Here is a 21,613-nt window from a genome sequence, read left to right as displayed (position 1 = left end):
TTTGGATTTTTGCCCACAAGTCCTTGGAACCTTTTTTCCTTGGACCTGTGGTTGCTCAACAAGTGTTTTCTTACCCAGGTCTTTGTAAAAGGACAGGTTGCACCATGCCTAAGGTGTGCAGTTCTAGAGGTAAGGAGGAACCAAGAGTGACTGGTCTCTCCTCTTCCTCCTCCTCCTCCTTCTACTTCTACTTCCTTCAGACTGAGAATAGGACTGCACCTACACTTGCTGGACTGGCATCTGAGGTGGGATGTCTACACATCGAGCTTCCTTTCTGTTTTTCTTGTTATAATCATAGAAGCAATCCTGCTCCTTCCTTTAGGAAGGGGAGGAAGGAGTAACTGTCAATAAGTCAAACCCTTTCCCTTAATGCCTCTGATTCTTGATATTCCTCACTCATTCAAAAAGGTCCAGAAGTCTGACTCTTGATCTCTTAGTTTTCATACATTCAACTTACCTGTCAGATATATACTTAGCTATAGACTCCGTCGTCCCCGATAGAAATTCGAATTTCGCGGCACACGCTACAGGTAGGTAGTCAGGTGGTCTACCGGTCTGCCGCTGGGTGGCAGGAATAGGAACTATTACCTTCTAAGGACAGATTTTCTCTATCGTTTGGAATGTAAACATACGTTTACGGTTCCTCCTGATTTGATTTTCGTGTTTCATCGCCATCGATCTTCTGGGCTGTCTTTTGCAGGGAAGTACTGGGTCTTTGGTTCAGCATACGCTTTTATTAACTTTTTAATGAATTTCGCTTCGAAATTTCGAAGAAAATACTAAGTGAAACTACCGAAATTATCGGTAGACACTCACATAGTTTGCAATAAAGGGAATTATTAATATTTATTCATTATTACATGTAGTAAAGGTTACAACTTTATTGAGGAAATATTAAACTCTAATTTCCTACTTTAGGAAGTCAGAAAAGCATATAACTAGATACGCTTACGTTATAAGCTTTAATAGCGTTTGTGCTAACGAGCAGTTAAGAGTATTACCAGTACTAGTAGTTGTTGCATCCTCATCACCTTCTTACTCCACAGAAACTACAAATTTATATATGCAAATTTGAAGATAATGGATGTAGCTCAAAAGCGAGCTCTTAAAAGGTAAGAAGTGAATATAGTGTTCCCCATTGAAGTGGAGGGTGCGTCTGATCGGCTCTGTCTCGCTCCCAGACCTAGACCTCTTCCAAGCTCCCATGCCCAGGGGAGAAGGAATGTCGACAGTCGTACGGAGGTTACGGAGAATCCCCACCGGTCAGGCGTCCCCTCGGCAGAATCTGTAGCGTCCCAGACTGCCAAGGATCGCCATTGGAAGGGCATCCTAAAAGAGTGCTTTTCGTCTTCCGATTCGTCTCCTCGAAGAAGTGGATGGACTTCCGACGAACTGTCGGGTCCGATCAAGAGGAGTTGGAAAGCTCCGACGTTGGACTCTAGCCCAGAACGTTTCCCGGACGATTCTCCCTACAATATCTCTATCTCCTACGCCTTCCAGAGCGCATTCTCCTATTCATGGCAAAGAAAAGGAAGAAACCGCGACGGACATCCTACTTAAAATGCAGGAACAAATTTCCTCTTTAGTAGGAGTATTGAGAAAAGACCTTCCGAGGAGAAAGGACGATTTTTTTCCTGTTAAGAAATCTCGTCCTACGGGCGTTCCGGACTCCAGACTTATCTCCTCTACTCCTCGTACGAGTACAGAGAGGAATAAAGAAAGAAGGAAGAAAACTCATAGGATTGAGACGCCACATACGGACAATGATGAAGAGTGTCCGAGTCGGACAAAACCACCCAGGCGCTCGGCGCCAGAATTGGACTACTCGGACAGGAAAAAGTGTCCTACGCGGACAGCGCCAACCAGACACCATTCGCCAGACGCGGACAGCACGGACAGGCGGATATGTCCTATGCGGACAACTATGTCCAAGCGACTCGTGCCGATTGCGGACAACCTTGACAAGGCGGACAGCCTGGATTGGACAAAACGTCGTGCGCAGGCAACTCCGTCTGGGCGCCAGGCGCCAGAAGCGGACAGGACGGACAGGCAGAAGTGTCGTACTGGAATGACACCAGCCAAGAGCCAAGTTCCATATGTGGACAGCTCGGACAGACGACACGGTCCGAGACGGACAGATACGTCCAAGCGCATTGAACAAACCAGACTTTCGGCAACGGTTAAGCACCAAGCGCCAAGATTTTCCTCAAAAGAATCATATGGAGAAATCAACCAGGAAGCGTCTCTTTATGATTTGGACCAGGAGCGGATTTCTCTGGACAGAGACGAAAGGTGCCGCACAGGCGGCCGTCGTCCTGTTCACGATATGTCCGTTTCTGGTGGAAATCTTTCGCAAGCACAGCTGTCTCCTGAGAAGAATGCAATATGTCGCACAGGCGGCCGTCATTCTTGTCAAGAGGACTTAGATGATGATGGGTTTTTTTCTCAGGATCGTTTGCAAATTAAACAAGATTCGTAAGAGCTCTCATTCATTGATTAGAGGCTCTTCCAAATAATAGAGGCGTAGAATACAGCCTTATATCCAAGAGAATAAAAATTTGAGGGATTCTCTTCGATCCTAGAGTTTTCATTGCGATCTCTTTCGACTAATACTAATTCGTGTTTATTGACGAAAAGAACGAAGAGGGGAAGATTTCCATTCTCTCTCTGAATCGGAGAGGAAAGAATGTAGTAGCAAGACTTGCTGTATATGACTACTGAATGACAAGTCATATACGCATACCAGAGTTGCCTTTGTGGTTCGCTACAGAATTATTTATATCCTTACAGGATTTTTCCTGGTAAGGACTTCGCTTAAAAGGTTTGTTACGACAATACCTACTCAGCTTTGGTATTTAACAAAGGTTGTTTGGCTTAAATTTGCATTATTAAGAGCTTCCTTAGGCTCGAGAATAATTTTATTATATTCCTTCATTGAATGAAGTAACTGGCAACTTATGATGAATGCAGTCAGGCAGCGAGCGAGACTGCCGGGCTGTCATTCTAAGGCCAATACAGTACCATCCGGTTCTCGGTCATGAGTAGTCGTTTACATCTCTCTCTCCAACGAGATCGAATGGTTAACCGTATATTCCCCCTACAATCATGGACTTAGTCTCGAATGGAGGCGATAGTTAAGCTAACACAAATAAAATAGTCTGCCTTTTTGCTAAGAAGCTTTCAATAAGAAAGATATTATAACCTTTCAATGCTGTTTACTGTAGGTAACATTATTAAAGGATTCTAACGCAGCAGAACATTATATTATATAATGCTCTCATGCTTACGAAAGCATGGCTTATTAGAATACATGCTTAGTGAGAAGATGGATGTAGTAGAGAATTCACTTTAAGACTACGGTATGGTCAAGTCTTTCGAGGAACGCACACAACCTTTTTAGAATCGGATATTGCTCAAGAGAAGATGGATGAGTGGGATGGGAAACATTCTCTTCGTGGCAGAAATGGTTTCCCTGAATGGACTATACTATGTATATAAGAGTTTTTTCCTACTAAGAACGGAATTAACATGTGAAAGGAGGTCGGGTCATAAAGGCACAGATGTTCTGGCACATAACATAAAGAGAATTAGAAGAAAGCGCCAGCCTGGCGCAAAGCGCTAGAAGCGCCAACCTGGCGCAATGCGCCAGAAGCGCCAGCCTGGCGCAATGGGCCAAGAGCACCATCCAAGATATTTTCTCGTTTTAGCAAGTTATTAACCTAAGAATCCAGTAGCCTCTCGGACAGCAGGCTTGGTAACGGCAAGATTCGTTCCTGATTTCGTTACCCTTTTAATCACTTAGGTCAATTCCACGACTCTCTCATATCGCAAAGAGCATCGAGAATCTCCCTGTTCGCGTTAAAAGAGAGAACCTATTTGGAAAACAGACAGGGAACGTAACGATCCTTAAGAGGTTCGATGCAAGATTTTGCATGTCCGTGAGAACCTTCTCGATCGACGATAATAACTGTTAACGTATGTCTAACATTCATTGGAACGAGTTGTGAGAACCTGCGGAAAGTCTTCTTCATAGATCTCTTAGCAAGGTAGAAGACGAACAGGCTTCCTATAGACTGCTTCCTTTTCCTCGAACCAAGAGAGGTAGCAATATACGCCATCTTTATTTTATAGAAAGGAGAATAAACTTTAGTCTTTTTTCCCCTAAATATAAATATAAATTCTTTACAGAATTTAAGATAAAGGGCGTCAAAGAAAGAGAGGATAATACTTTATGCCTCATTTTGGCCTCAGAGAGGTTGGATTCACAGAGGTCACGTTCTTCTCACAGCATGTTTTTGGAAGTCTTTTCCAAGAGTCTGGATATTCTATCAGCATCTATTATTAAATGGACCTTAACAACCTCCCCACTCTGAGTCTGTCTGCATGCAGACTGACCAGAAGTGGACATGAATGAGAGGATTTTTTCAAGGTAGATGACAATAGTCATGGCCAAGACATAGAATTGCTGCAGATCGTGCTAGAGGGAATGAGGAAACTGTCCTCTTCCGATACCTCTGTGAACCACATAGCGATTTTTTCTTCCCTTTCAGAGGGAAGAATCACCTTTGTATATATCTGCTATCAAAGAACGCAGTAAAAGGCTATACTCTGTCTCTACAAAGGGAATTGGAGATAGCAGAGGATTAAGATCTTCGGGATCTTATACGATACCTCAATATGACAAGAGTAGGATATCATGTACTTCTAATGGGATTTTTTTTTGTGGCCACAGATTCCATGTTCCGACAAGATGGAACTGCTCCTCATCAAACTTCTTTGAGAAATTTTTATGAGGGAATTCTTTGTTTCTCTTGGTCCTAGACGACCAAGAAGACAAGTAAATTTTTTGGGCATTGGAATCTCGCATCAGATTCTATGGAGACTAGACAATGGGTTCTTGCCAGCATAGTATGTCTGGCAAAAGGACTGAAACCCCCTATTCCTGATTCAATGTTTTCAGATAGAGGTTTCGTTGTCCAGGCAGGGTACTTACGTTTTCATCTACAGTAGAATGGTTCAAACATTTGCCTACAGTGTCTTTGGTATGCGATGACGGCTCGAAATGCTTCCCAGAAGGTGTTCAGAGGGATACAATAAAGAGCTAGAAATCAGAAGTCCTCCCAATTTCAGCTCGGAGTCTCCTTCGACTTCCAGGCTTCTTCCCTTCCTTCGGGCAAGGATAGGGAAGATTCTGTAACGAGAAACCCCTTCAACATGTAAGAAGAGATCTCGTGAGCAACGGAAGTATTCAAGAAGGACCCTCCTCGGAGGAAGACACTTATCTCTCGTACGGTTAGATATCCTATCGTCTACTGGATGTAGCTGATTACAATCAACTCCCCTTACCGGAGAGACCAAAAGCTCAAAGTGAAAGAATTTCTTCCACCCTTCTCCAGTCTCCTGATAAACGATTGTGGATGTTCAGGACTTTCGGACAATGTAGCGCCAATCAGCGCCAAAATACCAGAACAGGCGTAAAGACGCCAGAGGAAGACAGTCCAAATAAACACTGTAGCGCCAATCAGCGCCAAAATACCAGAACAGGCGTAAAGACGCCAGAGGAAGACAGTCCAAATAAACACTGTCATTGTCTGATGAGGAGGAGGAGCGTGCCTCCAACCTGGCGCAGATGCGCTAGAGGCAAACAAATCGGAAAAAGTGTCCGATGTGGGCATCGCCAGTTTCCTCGAGACTCTTAACAAGCTCGAAGCTCCAGCAAGTGGGGAGAAGTCAGCCAGGCGCCAAGCGCGAGGCGTCAGACAGGCGCGAGGCGCCAGCCAGGCGCGAGGCACAAGCCAGGCTCTAGGCTTCATCCAGAAGAGATCAATTTCAAAGAAAGCCCTGGTCTTCTTTGGAACAGTGTGATCTCTAAAGCACTTCTTAAGTAACTTGATGATTCCTTCAAACAGCTGAGAATGAAAGTGCTTGAAGTGCGAGCTTTTAACAATTCTTGTTCTTTCCATAACAATATGTCGTGAGAGACATATTAGCTGTAATTTACTGGAGATGCAACTCTGTGTTGTCTTCTCTTTGCACGAAGGAGGTCAAGTTGACCTATGAGAGATCCTTCTCTCTTGGTTACGTGTCTACGGATACGTTGCTGGGATAGGGAGCCGACACTGATCCTTAACTAGCGAGTTAAAAAATTTTATTTTAACATAAGTATACTATTTTCTTTGGGTTATTTGAAATGAGTTTGGGGATAGCTCTTTTCAAATTAGGATCAGGTGATCGGGATCGGTGTTGTGCTCCTTAATTATGCCAGTAGGCATAGGTGTGTTGTCATGTAAGTGGATAAGACCCCATTGACAAATGCCCACTAGATTCTGTCAAGTAAGTGGATAAGACTCCATTGACAGATCTACAAGAACTCTTAGCCATAGGTCACATCCTCGCTGAGGCTCTTGAGACGAAGCAGACTACCAGCAATAGCTAGGAAGTCGACCCTTCGTCGAAACACATAGGAACCAAGGTTTTATTTATTTATTACCTACAACGTATGTTGTTTACCTGTCTAATCAGTAAATAGCTGTCTCTTGCCCTCCACCAAGGGGTGCCAATCAGCTAAGTATATATCTGACAGGTAAGTTGAATGTATGAAAATGATATTGTTATGATACAATAAAGTTTCATACATACTTACCTGGCAGATATATACGATTATGGCCCACCCAGCCTCCCCGCAGGAGACAGGTGGAAGAGAAAATCTGTCCTTAGAAGGTAATAGTTCCTATTCCTGCCACCCAGCGGCAGACCGGTAGATCACCTGACCTACCTACCTGTAGCGTGTGCCGCGAAATTCGAATTTCTATCGGGGACGGCGGAGTCTATAGCTAAGTATATATCTGCCAGGTAAGTATGTATGAAACTTTATTGTATCATAACAATATCATTTTTATGCTCAGATCAATTTGTCAGAGGCAGGGCTCTCCTCCTCACTCTTTTGACCAGGAGTAGCCCAGGTGTGCAAAACTCCAGTCAGTTCAAGAGACTCGCTCAGATTCCTCCCTCCTACCAGCAAGTCTTCCGAACGTAAAGGACTGAGGGTTTGTAAATTGTGTACTAGTAACAAATCACAATTTTTAAAAGTAAATTGTATTTTTCCTAACTATACAGACCTGAGGACCTTCACATTTAGGCCCACCTCATGCCACCCCTCAATCTGAAACCTGGACCAAAGGCAAAGTGGAATGTTACATCTGGGCAGCTACCAGACAGTAGTTACTGCCTAATCACCTTGTTAGAGGAAGCTCAATATGTACTTACTGCATTAGACATCTGTCCAGCAAATGTAGGTTCGAGTTCATGGCTTTTTCCTACGTTATTGCTTTAGCTGTATATACTACTGATTTCCTCTTTACCTCCACCTTCTGCTTCCCTTTTAGTTCAGGAAAAATGTATTGAGAAGTTAGAGCAGGACGTAAACCTTAATTTAGACAGTAAAAGGGTTGTCCAAATTTGTTACAGAACCATTCTAGGTCCTTCAAAGAGTGATCATTTTTGTGTTCCCCTTGTAAGAGGTAAGGTGTCAGTGCTTTCAATCATCTGTAGCCTCAGCCTAGAACTTCCCTGTGACAGATGAATGAGTCCACTGTCAGGGAACCTAGTTGATTCTCAAGGTGATCTGGTTTTGTGTCCATCATCTGGACCTCATTTTTCATGCATTAGCTTGAAAGCTTTGTTTGGTAAACGTAATTCTTCGCACCATATTCAACTTCTACCATCATTAATGTGGGAATGATATTATGTAGTACCCATAGACTAATTATTTGGAATGAATCATACCTACTGTTAAAGTTGGCTTACATCCTTGCATCATTAGGTGTATCAGCATTAAAAAAAAAAAAAAAAAAAAAACTTGGTTAACCAGCTAGGGCTGTCTCTGTTATCACCTGTTTCCCACCAGGTGCTGCGGGAATGTTACATTCTTGTCAGAATTCTTCATGCCATGTCTTTATGCAGACAGTGTGAATTGGCATTACGTACATGGTAATAATTTTGATGATTTGTAGCTGATTTTCTCTTGCACGGTATTGAGCTCTCAAGGTATGGTGTTAGCTGCATTGCTGTTTTTTTTATTATAATTGCAGACATAGACAGTAATGTTAAGGACTCGGTAGTGAGTAGTTTCACCGATGACACAAGAATAAGTAGAGAAATTACTTGTGATGAAGATAGGAACTCACTACAAAGAGACCTACACAAAATATATGAATGGGCAGAGGTAAATAGGATGGTATTTAACTCTAATAAATTTGATCTAATAAATTTGAATCAATAAATTATGGAGATAAAGAAGGAATGCTATATATAGGGGACCTAATAACGAAATAATCACAAATAAGGAAGCAGTGAAAGATCTTGGTGTGATGTTGAATAGGAACATGTTATGTAATGATCAAATAGCAATACTATTGGCAAAATGCAAAGCAAAAATGGGAATGTTGTTACAGCACTACAAAACAATAAAGGCCGAACACATGATAATGCTTATAAAACTTATGTACACAGTCCACTTGAATATTGCCATATGATATGGTACCCACACTACCAAAAGGGTATTGCACAAATAGTATGTCCACAAAGGTCCTTTACAGCTAGAATAGAAGTTAAGGATCTTGACTGACTACTGGGAAAGACTACAATTTTTAAAATCATATAGTCTAGAAAGGAGAAGAGAACGCTACATGATAATACAGGCATGGAAGCAGATAGAAGGAATTGCTGAAAACATCATAGAGCTAAAAATATCAGAAAGACCAAGCAGAGGTAGATTAATAGTGCCCAAAACTATACCAGGAAAACTAAAGAAAGCACACAGGACATTAATCCACTGCACACCAGCATCGATGCATTGTCTATTCAATGCGTTGCCAACGCATCTGAGGAACATATCAGGAGTGAGCATAGATGTGTTTAAGAATAAACTCGACAAATATCTAAGCATCCTAGAGTATCCAAGATTGGAAGATGCAAAATATACCAGAAGATGCATTAGCAATTCTCTGGTAGACATTAGAGGTGCCTCACACTGAGGGACCTGGGCAACCCGAACGAGATGTAAGATCTGTAAGGTAAGGACTAATTATATAGGTATAGACTGTAGGTTGAATAACAAGTGTTTCTGTAGCGAGTTTTACTTATTCGGATGTTACATTGACTCATCCGATTATTGAACCAATCTCCTCTAAATCTATTTTTCATTTAAAATCCTTGTCTGCCATTCCTCTCTCGTCTGGAAATGCACCCGTTTGTTCTTTACATGTTGTTTCTTTAGGTTTTGGTGAGTCTTTTTTTTTCTGCCTCTATTAATGGTACTCTTACCAGTCCTACCATGGTTACAGTATCTTTTGTTGTTTCCAGGCTAAATGTTATTCTAGCCACTTTTTGTTCTAAGGATGTGTTGTATGGGAATGCTCACCATCCTACCATGATTACAGTATCTTCTGGTATATTTCAGGCTAAATGTTATGTAGCTGCTTTTTGTTCTTAGGATGTGTTGTATGGGAGTGCTCAAGTCTGTTGAGTCACTTTTGAATGAGACCGAGGTGTTGGTTGTCTTTGTTGCCCCTCCCAACATTTTATGTTTCATACAATCAACTTACTTGTCAGATATATACTTAGCTAAGACTCCGTCGTCCCCGACAGAAATTCAAATTTCGCGCCACTCGCTACAGGTAGGTCAGGTGATCTACCGGCCTGCCCTGGGCGGCAGGACTAGGAACCATTCCCGTTTTCTATCATATTTTCTCTGTCGCCGGTGGTATCAACATTGTTGTTACTACCTCCTGACCTGAAATCTTATTTCAAAGCATTTAATCATCGTTTCATCGGACTTTTTGGTGACGTACCTGGATCGTGTTTTTGGCATTCGCTACTATGGACTGAATTTGGAATTGCTTTTGGATTTTTCTCAGTATGTCTGATTCAAGTGTTAGTGTGAGAATGTGTGTGAATGTAGGCTGCAAGGTGAGGATACCTAAGGCTTCGGTTGATCCTCACACTGTATGTCGTAAATGTAGGGGGTTTGAATGTTCTTCAACTAATATCTGTCATGAATGTGAGGGGTTGAATGCTGAAGAATGGAAGACTCTAACTTCTTACTTGAAGTTAGAAAGGGATAGAGTGAGACGTGCATCAAAGGGTGTGTGTTCAAGGCCTATTGAGCCTTTTATTGAGTCTATCTCTCCTAATCTTAATGTTTTTGATTCTCCCTCTATATCGGGACTTTCACAGGCTTTGCATTCAGAATCGGCCTCTGAAATCGCTGACCTGAAGGCTACTATCCATAAGATGAGGTCCAAAATGGCGGCCCTAAAAGGTAAGGATAGTGACAGTGACATGTACAGTGAAGTGAATGCTCCCAGTGTTGTGGAGGGGGCGTTTGATCGTCTCTGCGACGCTCCCAGGCCTAGACCGCTTCCAAGCTCCCATGCCCAGAGGAGAAGGAAAGTCGAAAGCCCTAAGGAGGTTGTGGAGAATCCCCAACGGTCAGACGTCCCTTCAGCAGGTTCTGTTTCACATCAGACTGCTCAGGACCGCTTTAGAAAAAGCGTCCTGCGAGAGTGCTTCTCTTCTTCTCCCTCTCCTTCACCTAAACGAGGGTGGAAGGATTCGGATCTTTCCAGGCCCCTGAAAAGGCATTGGAAAGAACCTTCTTTGAACTCGAGCCCAGAGCGCTTTTCTGATGAAGCTCCCTCCTCAATCAAGAAGGCGAAGTTTGTGTCGACGTCTCCCTATATGGATGTAGCGGATCGTTCTCCTTCGAGGTCTCCCTCTCCTCCCATTGAGGAGGATGCCGGGGAAGCTTCTAAGAGGATCCTACTTGCTGTTCAAGAACAACTAGCCTCCTTGGTAGGAGTTCTGACTAGAGATCCGACGCGCAAGAAGGACGTTGCGCTTCCTATCAAGAAGTCTCGTCCTCTTTCACTTGCCAGGCGCGAGGCGCCTTCCAGACATGAAGCTTCCTCTTCCAAGCATGTAGAAGAGGACTTGCATTTCAGGACAAGTGCAAGAGAAACTCATGACAGACGCGAGGCTCCGGCTTCTAGGCATGAAACGTCTTCCAGATACGTGCAGCCTATCAGGCACGAGATGCCAGCCAGGACGTCAACAGGGCGCGAAGCGTCATCCAAACGCGAAGCTTTAGACAGGCGCTTGGCGCCAGCCGGGACGCCAGCCGAGCGCGAGACGTCCTCCAGACGTGAGGAGTCAGCCAGGCGTGAGGCGCCAGCCAGGACGCCAGCCGAGCGCGAGGCGTCCTCCAGACGGGAGGAGTCAGCCAGGACGCCAGCCGAGCGCGAGGCGTCATCCAGATACGAGGAGCCAGCTAGGCAAGAGGCGCCAACCAAACGCGAGGCGTCTTACAAGCGTCATCCGTCTATCAGACTTGATGCACCAACCAGACGTGAGACGTCTACTGTTGTCAAGAGGGACTCTGTACACTCTCTTAGTCCCTCTCCTATAAGGAGTTTGTCTCCCTCGGATAGAAGACTTCCTGTTTTTGCTGGGGATTCTCCTTTGGACCCCGAGATGGACGAGAATTCTGAAGACGAGGCTCGCGGTAGGGAAGGACTTTCCAGCTACAAAGTCTTAACAGCCCTTCTTCTTGAGGAATATGGGGACGCGTTAACTCCCGCCGCTCCTCCCTCTCCGCGCTCTCTGTTTTCAAGCGGAAAGGTGCCTAAATCCTTGTCTTTCCTTAAAATGAGACCTACTATCTCTATGAAGAGGGCTCTTCAGTCACTAAATACTTGGATGGATACTAAGAAGGAACTAGTCAGGACGGTCTTCTGCATGCCCCCAGCGAGACTCGCTGGCAGAAGGGGCATTTGGTACCAAACGGGAGAGAATATGGGTCTTTCTCTCCCGTCCTCTGCCGAAGCAGACTTTTCTACCTTAGTGAAAGCGTCTAGAAGACACGGACTGAACTCTGCCCGTGTGACTTGGGGCATTTCGGAATTGGATCATCTCCTCAAGGGACTCTTCCACGTTTTGGAAGTCTTCAATTTCTTAGATTGGTCCCTTGGGGTGATGTCCAAGAAGGCTCATGACGCTGAGGGTCTCGACCCGGAAGTACTCCTTTGTATACTGTCGTGCATCGACAAGGCAGTACAAGATGGATCCTTAGAAGTCTCCTCTTTATTTGGAGTGGGACTGATCAAGAAGAGGACGGTCTTCAGTGCTTTCTTGACCAAAGCGGTCTCTCACACTCAGAGAGCAGCTCTGTTGTACTCTCCTTTATCTGACTTTTTGTTTCCTTCTCAGTTGGTGAAGGACATTTCCCGATCACTAACTGAGAAGGCGACTCAAGACCTGCTTCTTCAGTCATCTAGGAAGAAGAGACCTGCAGCAGTAGTTGAGAAGAAAGGGCCGAGTACGTCTCTTCAGCCTTTTCGAGGAGGCCCTCCCTCCAGAGCGCCCTCTAAAAGGAAGGCTCCTGAGAGGAGAGGTAGATCTGCCTTCCGTCCCTTTAAGAAGGGAAAGTGATGCTTCTCTCCTCCAAACACCAGTAGGTGCCAGGCTCCTGGGATTTGTGGAGTCCTGAGCACGTATCAACACGGACGCCTCATCAATGTCTGAGATAAGGAAGGGATACCTTATCCCTTTCCTGGACAGTCCTCCCCTGACTTCAACTCCACGGGAACTGTCAGCCAGATACAGGGATCCTGTGCTGAGGGATACTCTTCGACTGATGGTGGATCAGATGTGGGACAAGAGAGCGATAGAACTAGTACTGGATCAAAACTCCCCGGGGTTTTACAATCGCCTTTTTCTGGTTGCAAAGGCCTTGGGGGGCTGGAGGCCAGTACTAGACGTCAGCGCTCTGAACAAATGTGTTCAGAAGGAGAAGTTCTCTATGAAGACTTCGGCCTCAGTCCTTGCGGCTATGCGCCAAGGAGATTGGATGGTGTCTCTGGATCTCCAGGACGCCTATTTTCAAGTCCCGATTCACCCTTCATCGAAGAAGTACCTCCGTTTCATGAAGGGGGGAAGGATCTTTCAGTTCAGGGCCTTGTGTTTCGGCCTGTCCACAGCTCCTCAGGTCTTCACAAGCCTGATGAAGAATGTGGGGAGGTTTCTTCACCTCAAAGGTGTAAATATCTCTCTGTATCTGGACGACTGGCTCATCAGGGCCAGATCAGAGAGACAGTGTTTGGAGGACCTTACGTTGACCCTAAACCTGATCAGATCGTTGGGATTACTCGTAAACCTCGAGAAGTCGCAGCTGACCCCCAGACAGAACTTAGTCTATCTGGGGATTCAGATGGATTCTCGGGGTTTTCGAGTATTTCCTTCGCAAGAGAGAGACTCAAAAGGCTTGGAGAAAGTCTCTCTCTTCTTAGGGAAGGAACGGACGTCGGCGAGGGAATGGTTGAGCCTTCTAGGGACCCTTTCCTCGCTCGAACAGTTCTTCCCTCTAGGAAGACTTCATTTACGTCCACTTCAATTCTTCCTCAAGAGGTCTTGGAGTTGGAAGACCGGACATCTTTCAGACGCCTTTCCCATTCCAGTGGAGATGAGACCTCACTTAGAAAGGTGGTTGCCCCCTTTGAAGGAGAACAAGGAAATCTCCCTGAAGATTCAGAACCCAAGCCTAGTGTTGTACTCCGACGCGTCGGAGAAAGGTTGGGGAGCAACATTAGGCTCGAAGGAGGTGTCAGGCACCTGGGAAGCAGCGCAGGTGTCCTGGCACATAAACTGCAAAGAACTCTTTGCCGTACACCTGGCTCTGAAGAGTCTAGAACCTCTTGTGTCGAACAAAGTAGTTCAAGTAAATGTGGACAACACCACAGCACTTGCCTACATTCGGAAACAAGGAGGGACTCACTCCTTGTGCCTTTACGAACTTGCAAGAGACCTTCTGCTTTGGACGTCCCAGAGGAACATCTCCCTGCTTACGAGATTCATTCAGGGAGAAAGGAACGTAAGGGCGGACAGACTCAGCAGGAGGAACCAGGTCCTTCACACAGAGTGGACCCTCCACTCAGAAGTGTGTCAAGGTCTCTGGTCTCTTTGGGGGACCCCTCATGTGGATCTTTTCGCCACGTTCCTCTCCAAAAGGCTGGAAGTCTTTTGCTCGGTGGTAGAAGACCCCAGAGCTCTGATAGTAGACGCCTTCCTACTAGACTGGTCTCACGTTAGACGTCTACGCCTTTCCTCCTTTCAAGATCCTGGGACTAGTTCTGAAAAAATTTTTGGCTTCAAAGGGGACAAGGATGACCCTTGATACCCCCCTTTTGGCCGGCACAAGATTGGTTCACGGAGGTGGTGGAGTGGATGGTAGATTTTCCCAGATCCCTCCCAAGAAGGATGGATCTTTTCAAACACCCACACTTCCAGAGGTATCATCAAAACCTCCCCGCTCTCGCTCTGACTGCCTTTCGACTATCGAAAGACTCGTCAGAGCGAGAGGGTTTTCTCGTAAAGTTGCAAGTGCGATCGCGAGAGCCCGCAGAGCCTCCACTAGACGAGTATATCAGTCCAAGTGGGAGGTTTTTAGAAGGTGGTGCAAATCTAAGAAGTTGTCCTCCTCCACTACCTCTATAACGGAGATTGCTGATTTCCTGCTGTTCCTAAGGGAAGAATCTCGTCTATCTGTATCCACAATAAAGGGATACAGAAGCATGCTTTTGGCAGTCTTCAGGAATAGAGGATTAGATCTGGCAGATAATAAGGATCTCCACGATCTCATAAGATCCTTTGAGACTACGAAGTCTAAGGAACCGGTTCCTCCTAGCTGGAACCTAGATGTAGTGCTCAAATTCCTGTCATCCGAAAGGTTCGAACCTCCTCATCTGGCGTCTTTTCGAGACATAACTAGAAAATGCTTATTCCTATTATCTTTAGCTACAGCAAAAAGAGTTAGTGAACTGCATGCTCTGGAGGATAGAGTAGGATTCAAGGGGGACTCGGCCATTTGCTCGTTTAAAGCTTTGTTTTTAGCTAAAAACGAGAATCCCGCGAATCCCTGGCCTAAGACCTTCGAGGTTAAAGGCTTATCGAGTCTTGTAGGTAGAGAAGCAGAGAGATCTCTCTGTCCTGTAAGAGCTCTTAAGAAAACACCAGATGGGGGGCTCTATACAAGGTCTTTGGTGCGCAGTAAAAGACCCCACAAGACTGATGTCCAAGAATGCTCTAGCATTCTATGTGAGAAACGTCATTACAGAGGCGCATAAGATCTGTCCTGACGAAGAGTTTCGACTGTTGAGAGTGAAAGCTCATGAAGTGAGAGCAGTAGCGACGTCTCTCGTTTCAAAAGAATATGTCACTAAAAAACATCTTGGATATGACGTTTTGGAGATGCAAGTCTGTATGTGCATCTCATTACTTGAGAGATGTTCGTGTGGCCTACGGGAAATGTTTTTCTCTAGGTCCTTTCGTGTCTGCGGATACAATCCTGGGTATAGGAGCCAACACCAATCCTTAAGTGTATACATACCTTCTTTTTAGATATGTTCTAGACTTTCTTCTAACAAAAAGGGCTAGGTGTCACACTGGCGGCCAGTCACTGTTGTTCAGTAAGGAACTCTTGTGATATCTTATTAGATGAGTATTATTATTATTATTTTTTTTTTTTTTTGAAAATTTATGTGTGTGCATATTGTGTTTTTGAGTTATGGTTGTTGTGAAGAGTTTGGGGGATAACTCAGAACAATCTTTATTACTAACATGTGGTTAGGATCAGGTGGTCGGGATTGGTTGTATGCTCCTTCATAAGGTGTATTGTCATATAAGTGGATCAGCACCCATTGACAAAGTCCTTTCAGGCTCTGCCGAGTAAGCGGATAAGACCCCATCGGCAGACCCACAAGAACTCTTGGCCATAGATCATATATCTCGCTAAAGTTTCTTGAGGTGATGCAGACTACTGGGCAGCACCCACGAAGTCTACCACCTATCAGGTAGGAACCAAGGTTTATTTATACCTACAACATATGTTGTTTACCTGTCTATTCCATAAGTAGCTGTCTCTTACCCTCCACCAAAGGGTGCCAATCAGCTAAGTATAAATCTGACAGGTAAGTTGATTGTATGAAAATGATATTGTTATGATACAATAAAGTTTCATACATACTTACCTGGCAGATATATACGATTTATGGCCCACCCAGCCTCCCCGCAGGAGACAGGTGGAAGAGAGATAGAAAACGGGAATGGTTCCTAGTCCTGCCGCCCAGGGCAGGCCGGTAGATCACCTGACCTACCTGTAGCGAGTGGCGCGAAATTTGAATTTCTGTCGGGGACGACGGAGTCTTAGCTAAGTATATATCTGCCAGGTAAGTATGTATGAAACTTTATTGTATCATAACCATATTTTTCTTTGGCACCTGGTGGCACTTTATCTTATTTTGCTCAGCTTACTTGAGTCAACTCAGGTGAGACACTACATTTCCCTCAGTCTCCGCTTTCATTGAGTCACAGATTTGTTGCAGGCATAGTTGACTGCTATCACCTCAACTCCTCTGGCAGAAAAATGATAAATTTTCTAAGACAATTTGTATTTTTCATAGCTACAAACCTGAGGTCTTAACAATAGGATGAATAAGAGAGAGCATCGGAGGGTTTCAACTCTTCCTTCTTGGGAAGGTTTTTCGCCACTTCCTGATGCTTCATCTCCTGCAGTATCCAGCCATCTTTTATTGCTCCGCCAGTGACTGTTGCTGCTTCTTCGAGTCGGAGGGAAGCCATGGCGTCAGCCCCGTTGACGACATAACGGGATCAGTCGTTGTGTATTCCTCTGCCAGTGGCGTCTGATTCCCCTTCACACCGAGGGGAAGCCGTGATGGCATCACCACTTGTGATGTCACTCCCGTTGATGATGTCACTCCCAGTCGTCTCCTCTGCACTGCCTCTCTCAGCCGTGAATTGGAGGAATCTCCTTCGGTTCTTTGCTGTTTGCTGGAGCATTGCACTTTGCTTTATTCTCATTTAGTGGTGGAGAGAGGCCTAGTAGAAAATAGGTCTCTGTAATCCTTGGGTAGTTAAGCACACATTAATAATTTAAGAAACCCCAGCTTTTTCCCTTAATTAGAGCACATTCCATAAGTTTTTTCGTACTCTGGCGCACAGAGCTTCTTTCAAGCCCCTGTTTTTTTTTTCTTCTTTTTTCAAGTTGAGGAGAGTTACATCTTAAGATACAGATCCCCTACCAGCTCTTAAACTGTCTTCGGTTGAAGATTTGGTTTTCTTTGCCTATCTCGTTCCTTTGAAGAAATGTACTCGTAGTACTGACAGAGTGCTTTGATATTTCTCTCGCTATGATCACCTCTTCTCTGCATCAGCTTAGAGGGGTTGTGGCGCCAGCTTAGTGTGTTAGTGGTGCCATCTTAGAATATTTGGCGCTAGCTTGGAGAGTTTTCAGTGCCAGCAGGATTTTTGCAAGGAAGAATCTTCGAGTTTTTACTTTCGTGTTTAAGGCTATTTCTGACTCTGCCTGCACAGATGCTCTCATGCTCTAACTGTTTTGAAGTGAGAACAGTTTTGATCCTATCTGTCTTCAAAGGTTTCTCTTGCACAGAAGATGGCAGACGTTCTGATTTCTCGTTCAGGTCGCCTTCTAAGCCTGACTGATTTTAAGGCAATAGGGGAGACTATATTGATATACTAAAGTTGTACCTCTTTCTTAAATGGTCTTTAATACTTTTTGGGTATCTGGTCAACCCTCAGGTTCTAGTAGGAGGATAATCATAATTCTTTTGACATGTTCAGGGGTGATATGAGCAGAGCAGAACCTTGGGTGGTGGAGCTACTGAAGAGGAGTTGTGATTCCTTTTGGGTTCCCCCTCCACTGGCATAGTTTCTTACAGCTGTTCCTTTGTATCTTCTCCAGCACAAGTATTTCATCCTTAAGTAGGAGGCTATTATTATTATTATACTATTATTTCAGTAGATGAAACTTATTTACTTGGAACAAGCACGCACGGGCCATTGACTTGAAATTCAAGCTTTCATGAAATGTTGGTCTTAGCCTCCCACTGCAGAAGTAATTGTTCGTGATACAGAGCCAGTGATTCATCATTGTCCTGGGGGAGATGCAAAGCTGCAACATCTGAGTGGCATTCTACGACACTAACCACTACATATACCAATGGACCAATGTAGAGAAGAATGCAGTGGAGCAGGTGTTGGTATTTCACCAGGATTTTACCTCTGACCTTTTCCTAATGCCATAAGCAACTGGAGATTGGTGCCCAGTGTTGGAGGTATCAAGACTGAACAACATGTGTGTCAGTCCCCATTCTTCATGGTTTTTTCCAGCAGGGTATTAGTGATTTTCCAAAGAATGATTTGATGATGTAAGTGGACATGCAGGATTCATTTTCCTCATACCAGTAGATCCTGAGTTGGTCAATTTCCTTTTGATGTTTATTTGCAAGGAAGGTATTCCTGTTCAAGGCACTTTGTTTTGGCTCATATACAGCCCCTCAAGTATTCACGAGGAATTCATCTTTTAGGGGGCAAGAATTCTTTTCTACTGAGTCAACTGGCCAAATCTTTCAATTTTATGCCAAAGGCCAAGGATCTGTTACTTTATCTGGCTCAGTCTGTGCATTGTGATTTTCAGTAGACTTCCTTAACTCCTTTTCAATCCATTCTTTATCTGTGGATGAGGATAGACTGGCATTTGGCAGGCTGTTCTGTTGGAAGATTAATAGACATTTTTTTTTTATTCTTTAAGAATTTTAGTACTTTGGGAAACTTCTTACACAGTAATGGCTTTCTGTTAGAAAACATGGTGTTACTAGAGAAAAATTCAGAATAATCAGGCACAATTACTGTGCATTTTTGGCACAACAGATTTCAACAGAAACGTGTTAATGGAAAAGCTGTTCTTTGGGTGAAAATAAGCAACATTGTACGTAATGGTTCTCTAGTTCATTCTGCATAAGGACAGTTTTCGGCAGTTGAGGATTCAAGGATAAGTTCTGCCTATGAAGTGGTTATTACATCTGCAAGTATGACAATTGTTGTGGAATTGAAGGATAGTTCAATTGTAGCCTTATTAACACATGGATGAACAGGAGCAACCAGTCTACTACTCCTTTTAGGGCGCTCAGGCTAGAACAATGGGTAGTTTTCATCAAATGTATTCCAATTCAAAGCATATGTCTTTTCACTTTTATCTACTGTAAGGAAAGTATTGAACAGATTGCAAGTACAAGAATTGTTCAATGACTCCCATGGAGCCCTTTTATGAAAATTTCTTTATTCTAGCTGCTGTAACAGTTATCAATCTGCTACCTTATTGAATTACAAAAAACTTGTAATTCAATATGGTTGTCTCCTCTTAAACTTTTCCATCCAGTTGGTGAAATTCTTATTCCCCCTTTTCTAAATACAGTACATACATCTTATTTTCATAGAAAGTACAGTCATTTACATGTGAGTCAGAGCCATCACTTTTGAATTCCTTCATTTTTCTTAGTACTTGAGTTTTTTTTTTTTAAACATTGGTGAATATTAAAAACTTGCATTTGATTTTTTTTTAAATTGCTTTGTTCTTTGAAATATTGATGATAATTTGGAATTATTTAATATGGCTTCTCATGCATTAATTTTCATACTTTTAGATAATGTGTTTGAAATGACAAAAAATAAAGACTAAATGGTTATCATTTTGTCTCTACAGGGAACCATTAACCTTCAGTTTAAATGGCTCAGATCCTCTTCTTGGCAGTGAGGATGAATTACTTTCCAGTCTTGGCATTGTTCCTGGGGATATGTTGATAGTCATACAGCCATGTGCAAAGCGGGAAAGTGACGTGACAACAGCATCATCTTCATTAACACATACACAAGAAAAGAATTGTGAGCCTTCACCTGGAACTTCCGCATCATCAAGAGATATGAAAGAGGAAAGTAAATCAGTAGCAGGAAATTCTTCTGCAAAGATGTCTGAAGAAACTTCTAGAACAGAAAATGCTCTCTTGGAAGTGAAAGATGGCTTTCCATCGCCTTCTCTTGAAAAGCTATTCACTCAGTGCTCCCCATCTTCTGCTAGTCAGGCTGTTAATCTTGTAGTCCATCTCACTATGCTGGAATGTGGTTTTTGTTTAGAAGACAATTTCCAGGTGCCACCTGGATGGAAAGAAATGGTTGCCACATTCCATTATTGTCATCCTTCTTTTTCTGAGTTTAAGTGTACTTTGGCTCTTGTAACTATGGGTGAGATGAAACAGGTATTAGCAAGTTTTCCTCAGCAGGAAAATGCAATCATGACACAGCTGAAAGTGGGTGACTACTTGAAAAATTCATCAAAGGCTGTGATACAAGCAACTGATCTTGTTAAAGTTGCACAACTATCACGCACTCTTAGGGATTCTATTCTCCATCCATTACAGATTGCAGCACATCAAATCCTTGGGATACCTGCACCTTGGCATTTAGCTGGAATGCCTCATGAATTACTCTTAAAAGTTGCATCTTTTTTAAGGCCTAGTAGCATAGTCAACTTAGGACAAACTTGCAAACGTTTACTGGCAGTAATGGAAGACAATGAATTGTGGCGTAAGCTTTACAAAAGAGATTTCAAGAATTTATATAACAATCTGACAGATTTACATCTTATTGACTGGAAAGCCAAGTATAAAGCGGCTATAGTGCGTCACAAAGATTGGAAACGGTTGTTTGAGGAAGGCTGCGAGTATGTTATACCTGGCATGATGCCACCACGACAACCTTTTGGTCCTCCCTACCCTTCTGTGCCTTACTTCCCACCAACACCTAGAGGGCCTCCCTTATATCCTCCCCAGCCTCACCCTCTACCAAATCCCTTTTATGACCCAGATAGTCCTTACTTTGGTGGAGAAATTCCACATGCTCCTAACCCTTTCCCAAATCTATCTGACCCCTTTGATCCATTTGGTATGCTCCCCAGGAGACCTGGTCCTAGTAGCCCTTTCAATCCACCATTCATGCCTCCACAACCAAGAAATCCTAGAGGACCAAGATTTGATTTTATCTGAACCGTAGAACACTTCTGTAACCTTTAAATTGTTATGCAGGTATTGTACAGAGCAGGATTAACTATAGGAAATTCATAAATTACCGTTATTTTATTTTACACTTGTAAAGTACAGAGCAGGACAAACAAGATTTCATTTTCAGGTGTTAATTATTAATGTTACAAAATTTAACAGGTGAAAGAAGTAATACTATTTTCATATTCTTAATAGAAATATATGTTTTAAAGTTTTGATTATTGAATCATCATTCAAAAGGATGATCTCAAGCTGCTTCATTCAGTTTCTAATAAAATTGGCCATTAAGTTTGTTTTACAACCTGTTCTAATATTAGTAATGGTATTTAAGTGTGGTAAGTACGTTTGTTTTAACACAACTTATACATACTTCACAAAATAGGAAATATACCATCTGGCAAATCATGCATCGGGGACATTGAACACCTCTGTTATTTCAGTTCCAAAATGTTGTACATAGTAAATCTTGTGTGATTGATAATTTTCTGTAATTCTTCTATATTTTCTTGTTGGCTTTCTAAACCTTCAGTGATATGTTATATATCATTTATTCAGTTATCCATGAAAATCTATGAGTGTTTTCCCTTCACCAACAAAATAAATTAAGAATGAAAAAAAAATTTGGAGCA

At 43.3% G+C, this 21,613-nt stretch overlaps 1 protein-coding gene across 1 annotated transcript in view; it reads left to right on the top strand.

Moving 5' to 3' along the window:
• LOC135208444 (F-box only protein 7-like) overlaps positions 1-21,272 on the top strand; it is a 53,236-nt gene extending 31,964 nt beyond the window's left edge. The window contains exon 2 of the mRNA XM_064240629.1: positions 19,634-21,272. Coding sequence (XP_064096699.1) covers positions 19,634-20,969 — 1,336 coding nt within the window. The 3' untranslated portion in view covers positions 20,970-21,272. The remainder of the gene's footprint in view (positions 1-19,633) is intronic.
• Positions 21,273-21,613: the final 341 nt, after the last annotated feature.

The sequence above is a fragment of the Macrobrachium nipponense genome, chromosome 35 (genome assembly GCF_015104395.2).
Source record: "Macrobrachium nipponense isolate FS-2020 chromosome 35, ASM1510439v2, whole genome shotgun sequence".
In the NCBI taxonomy this organism is placed as follows: Eukaryota; Metazoa; Arthropoda; class Malacostraca; order Decapoda; family Palaemonidae; genus Macrobrachium; species Macrobrachium nipponense.
The sequence above is the reverse complement of the archived record's forward strand: the minus strand, read 5'-3'. Positions and strand labels throughout refer to the sequence as shown.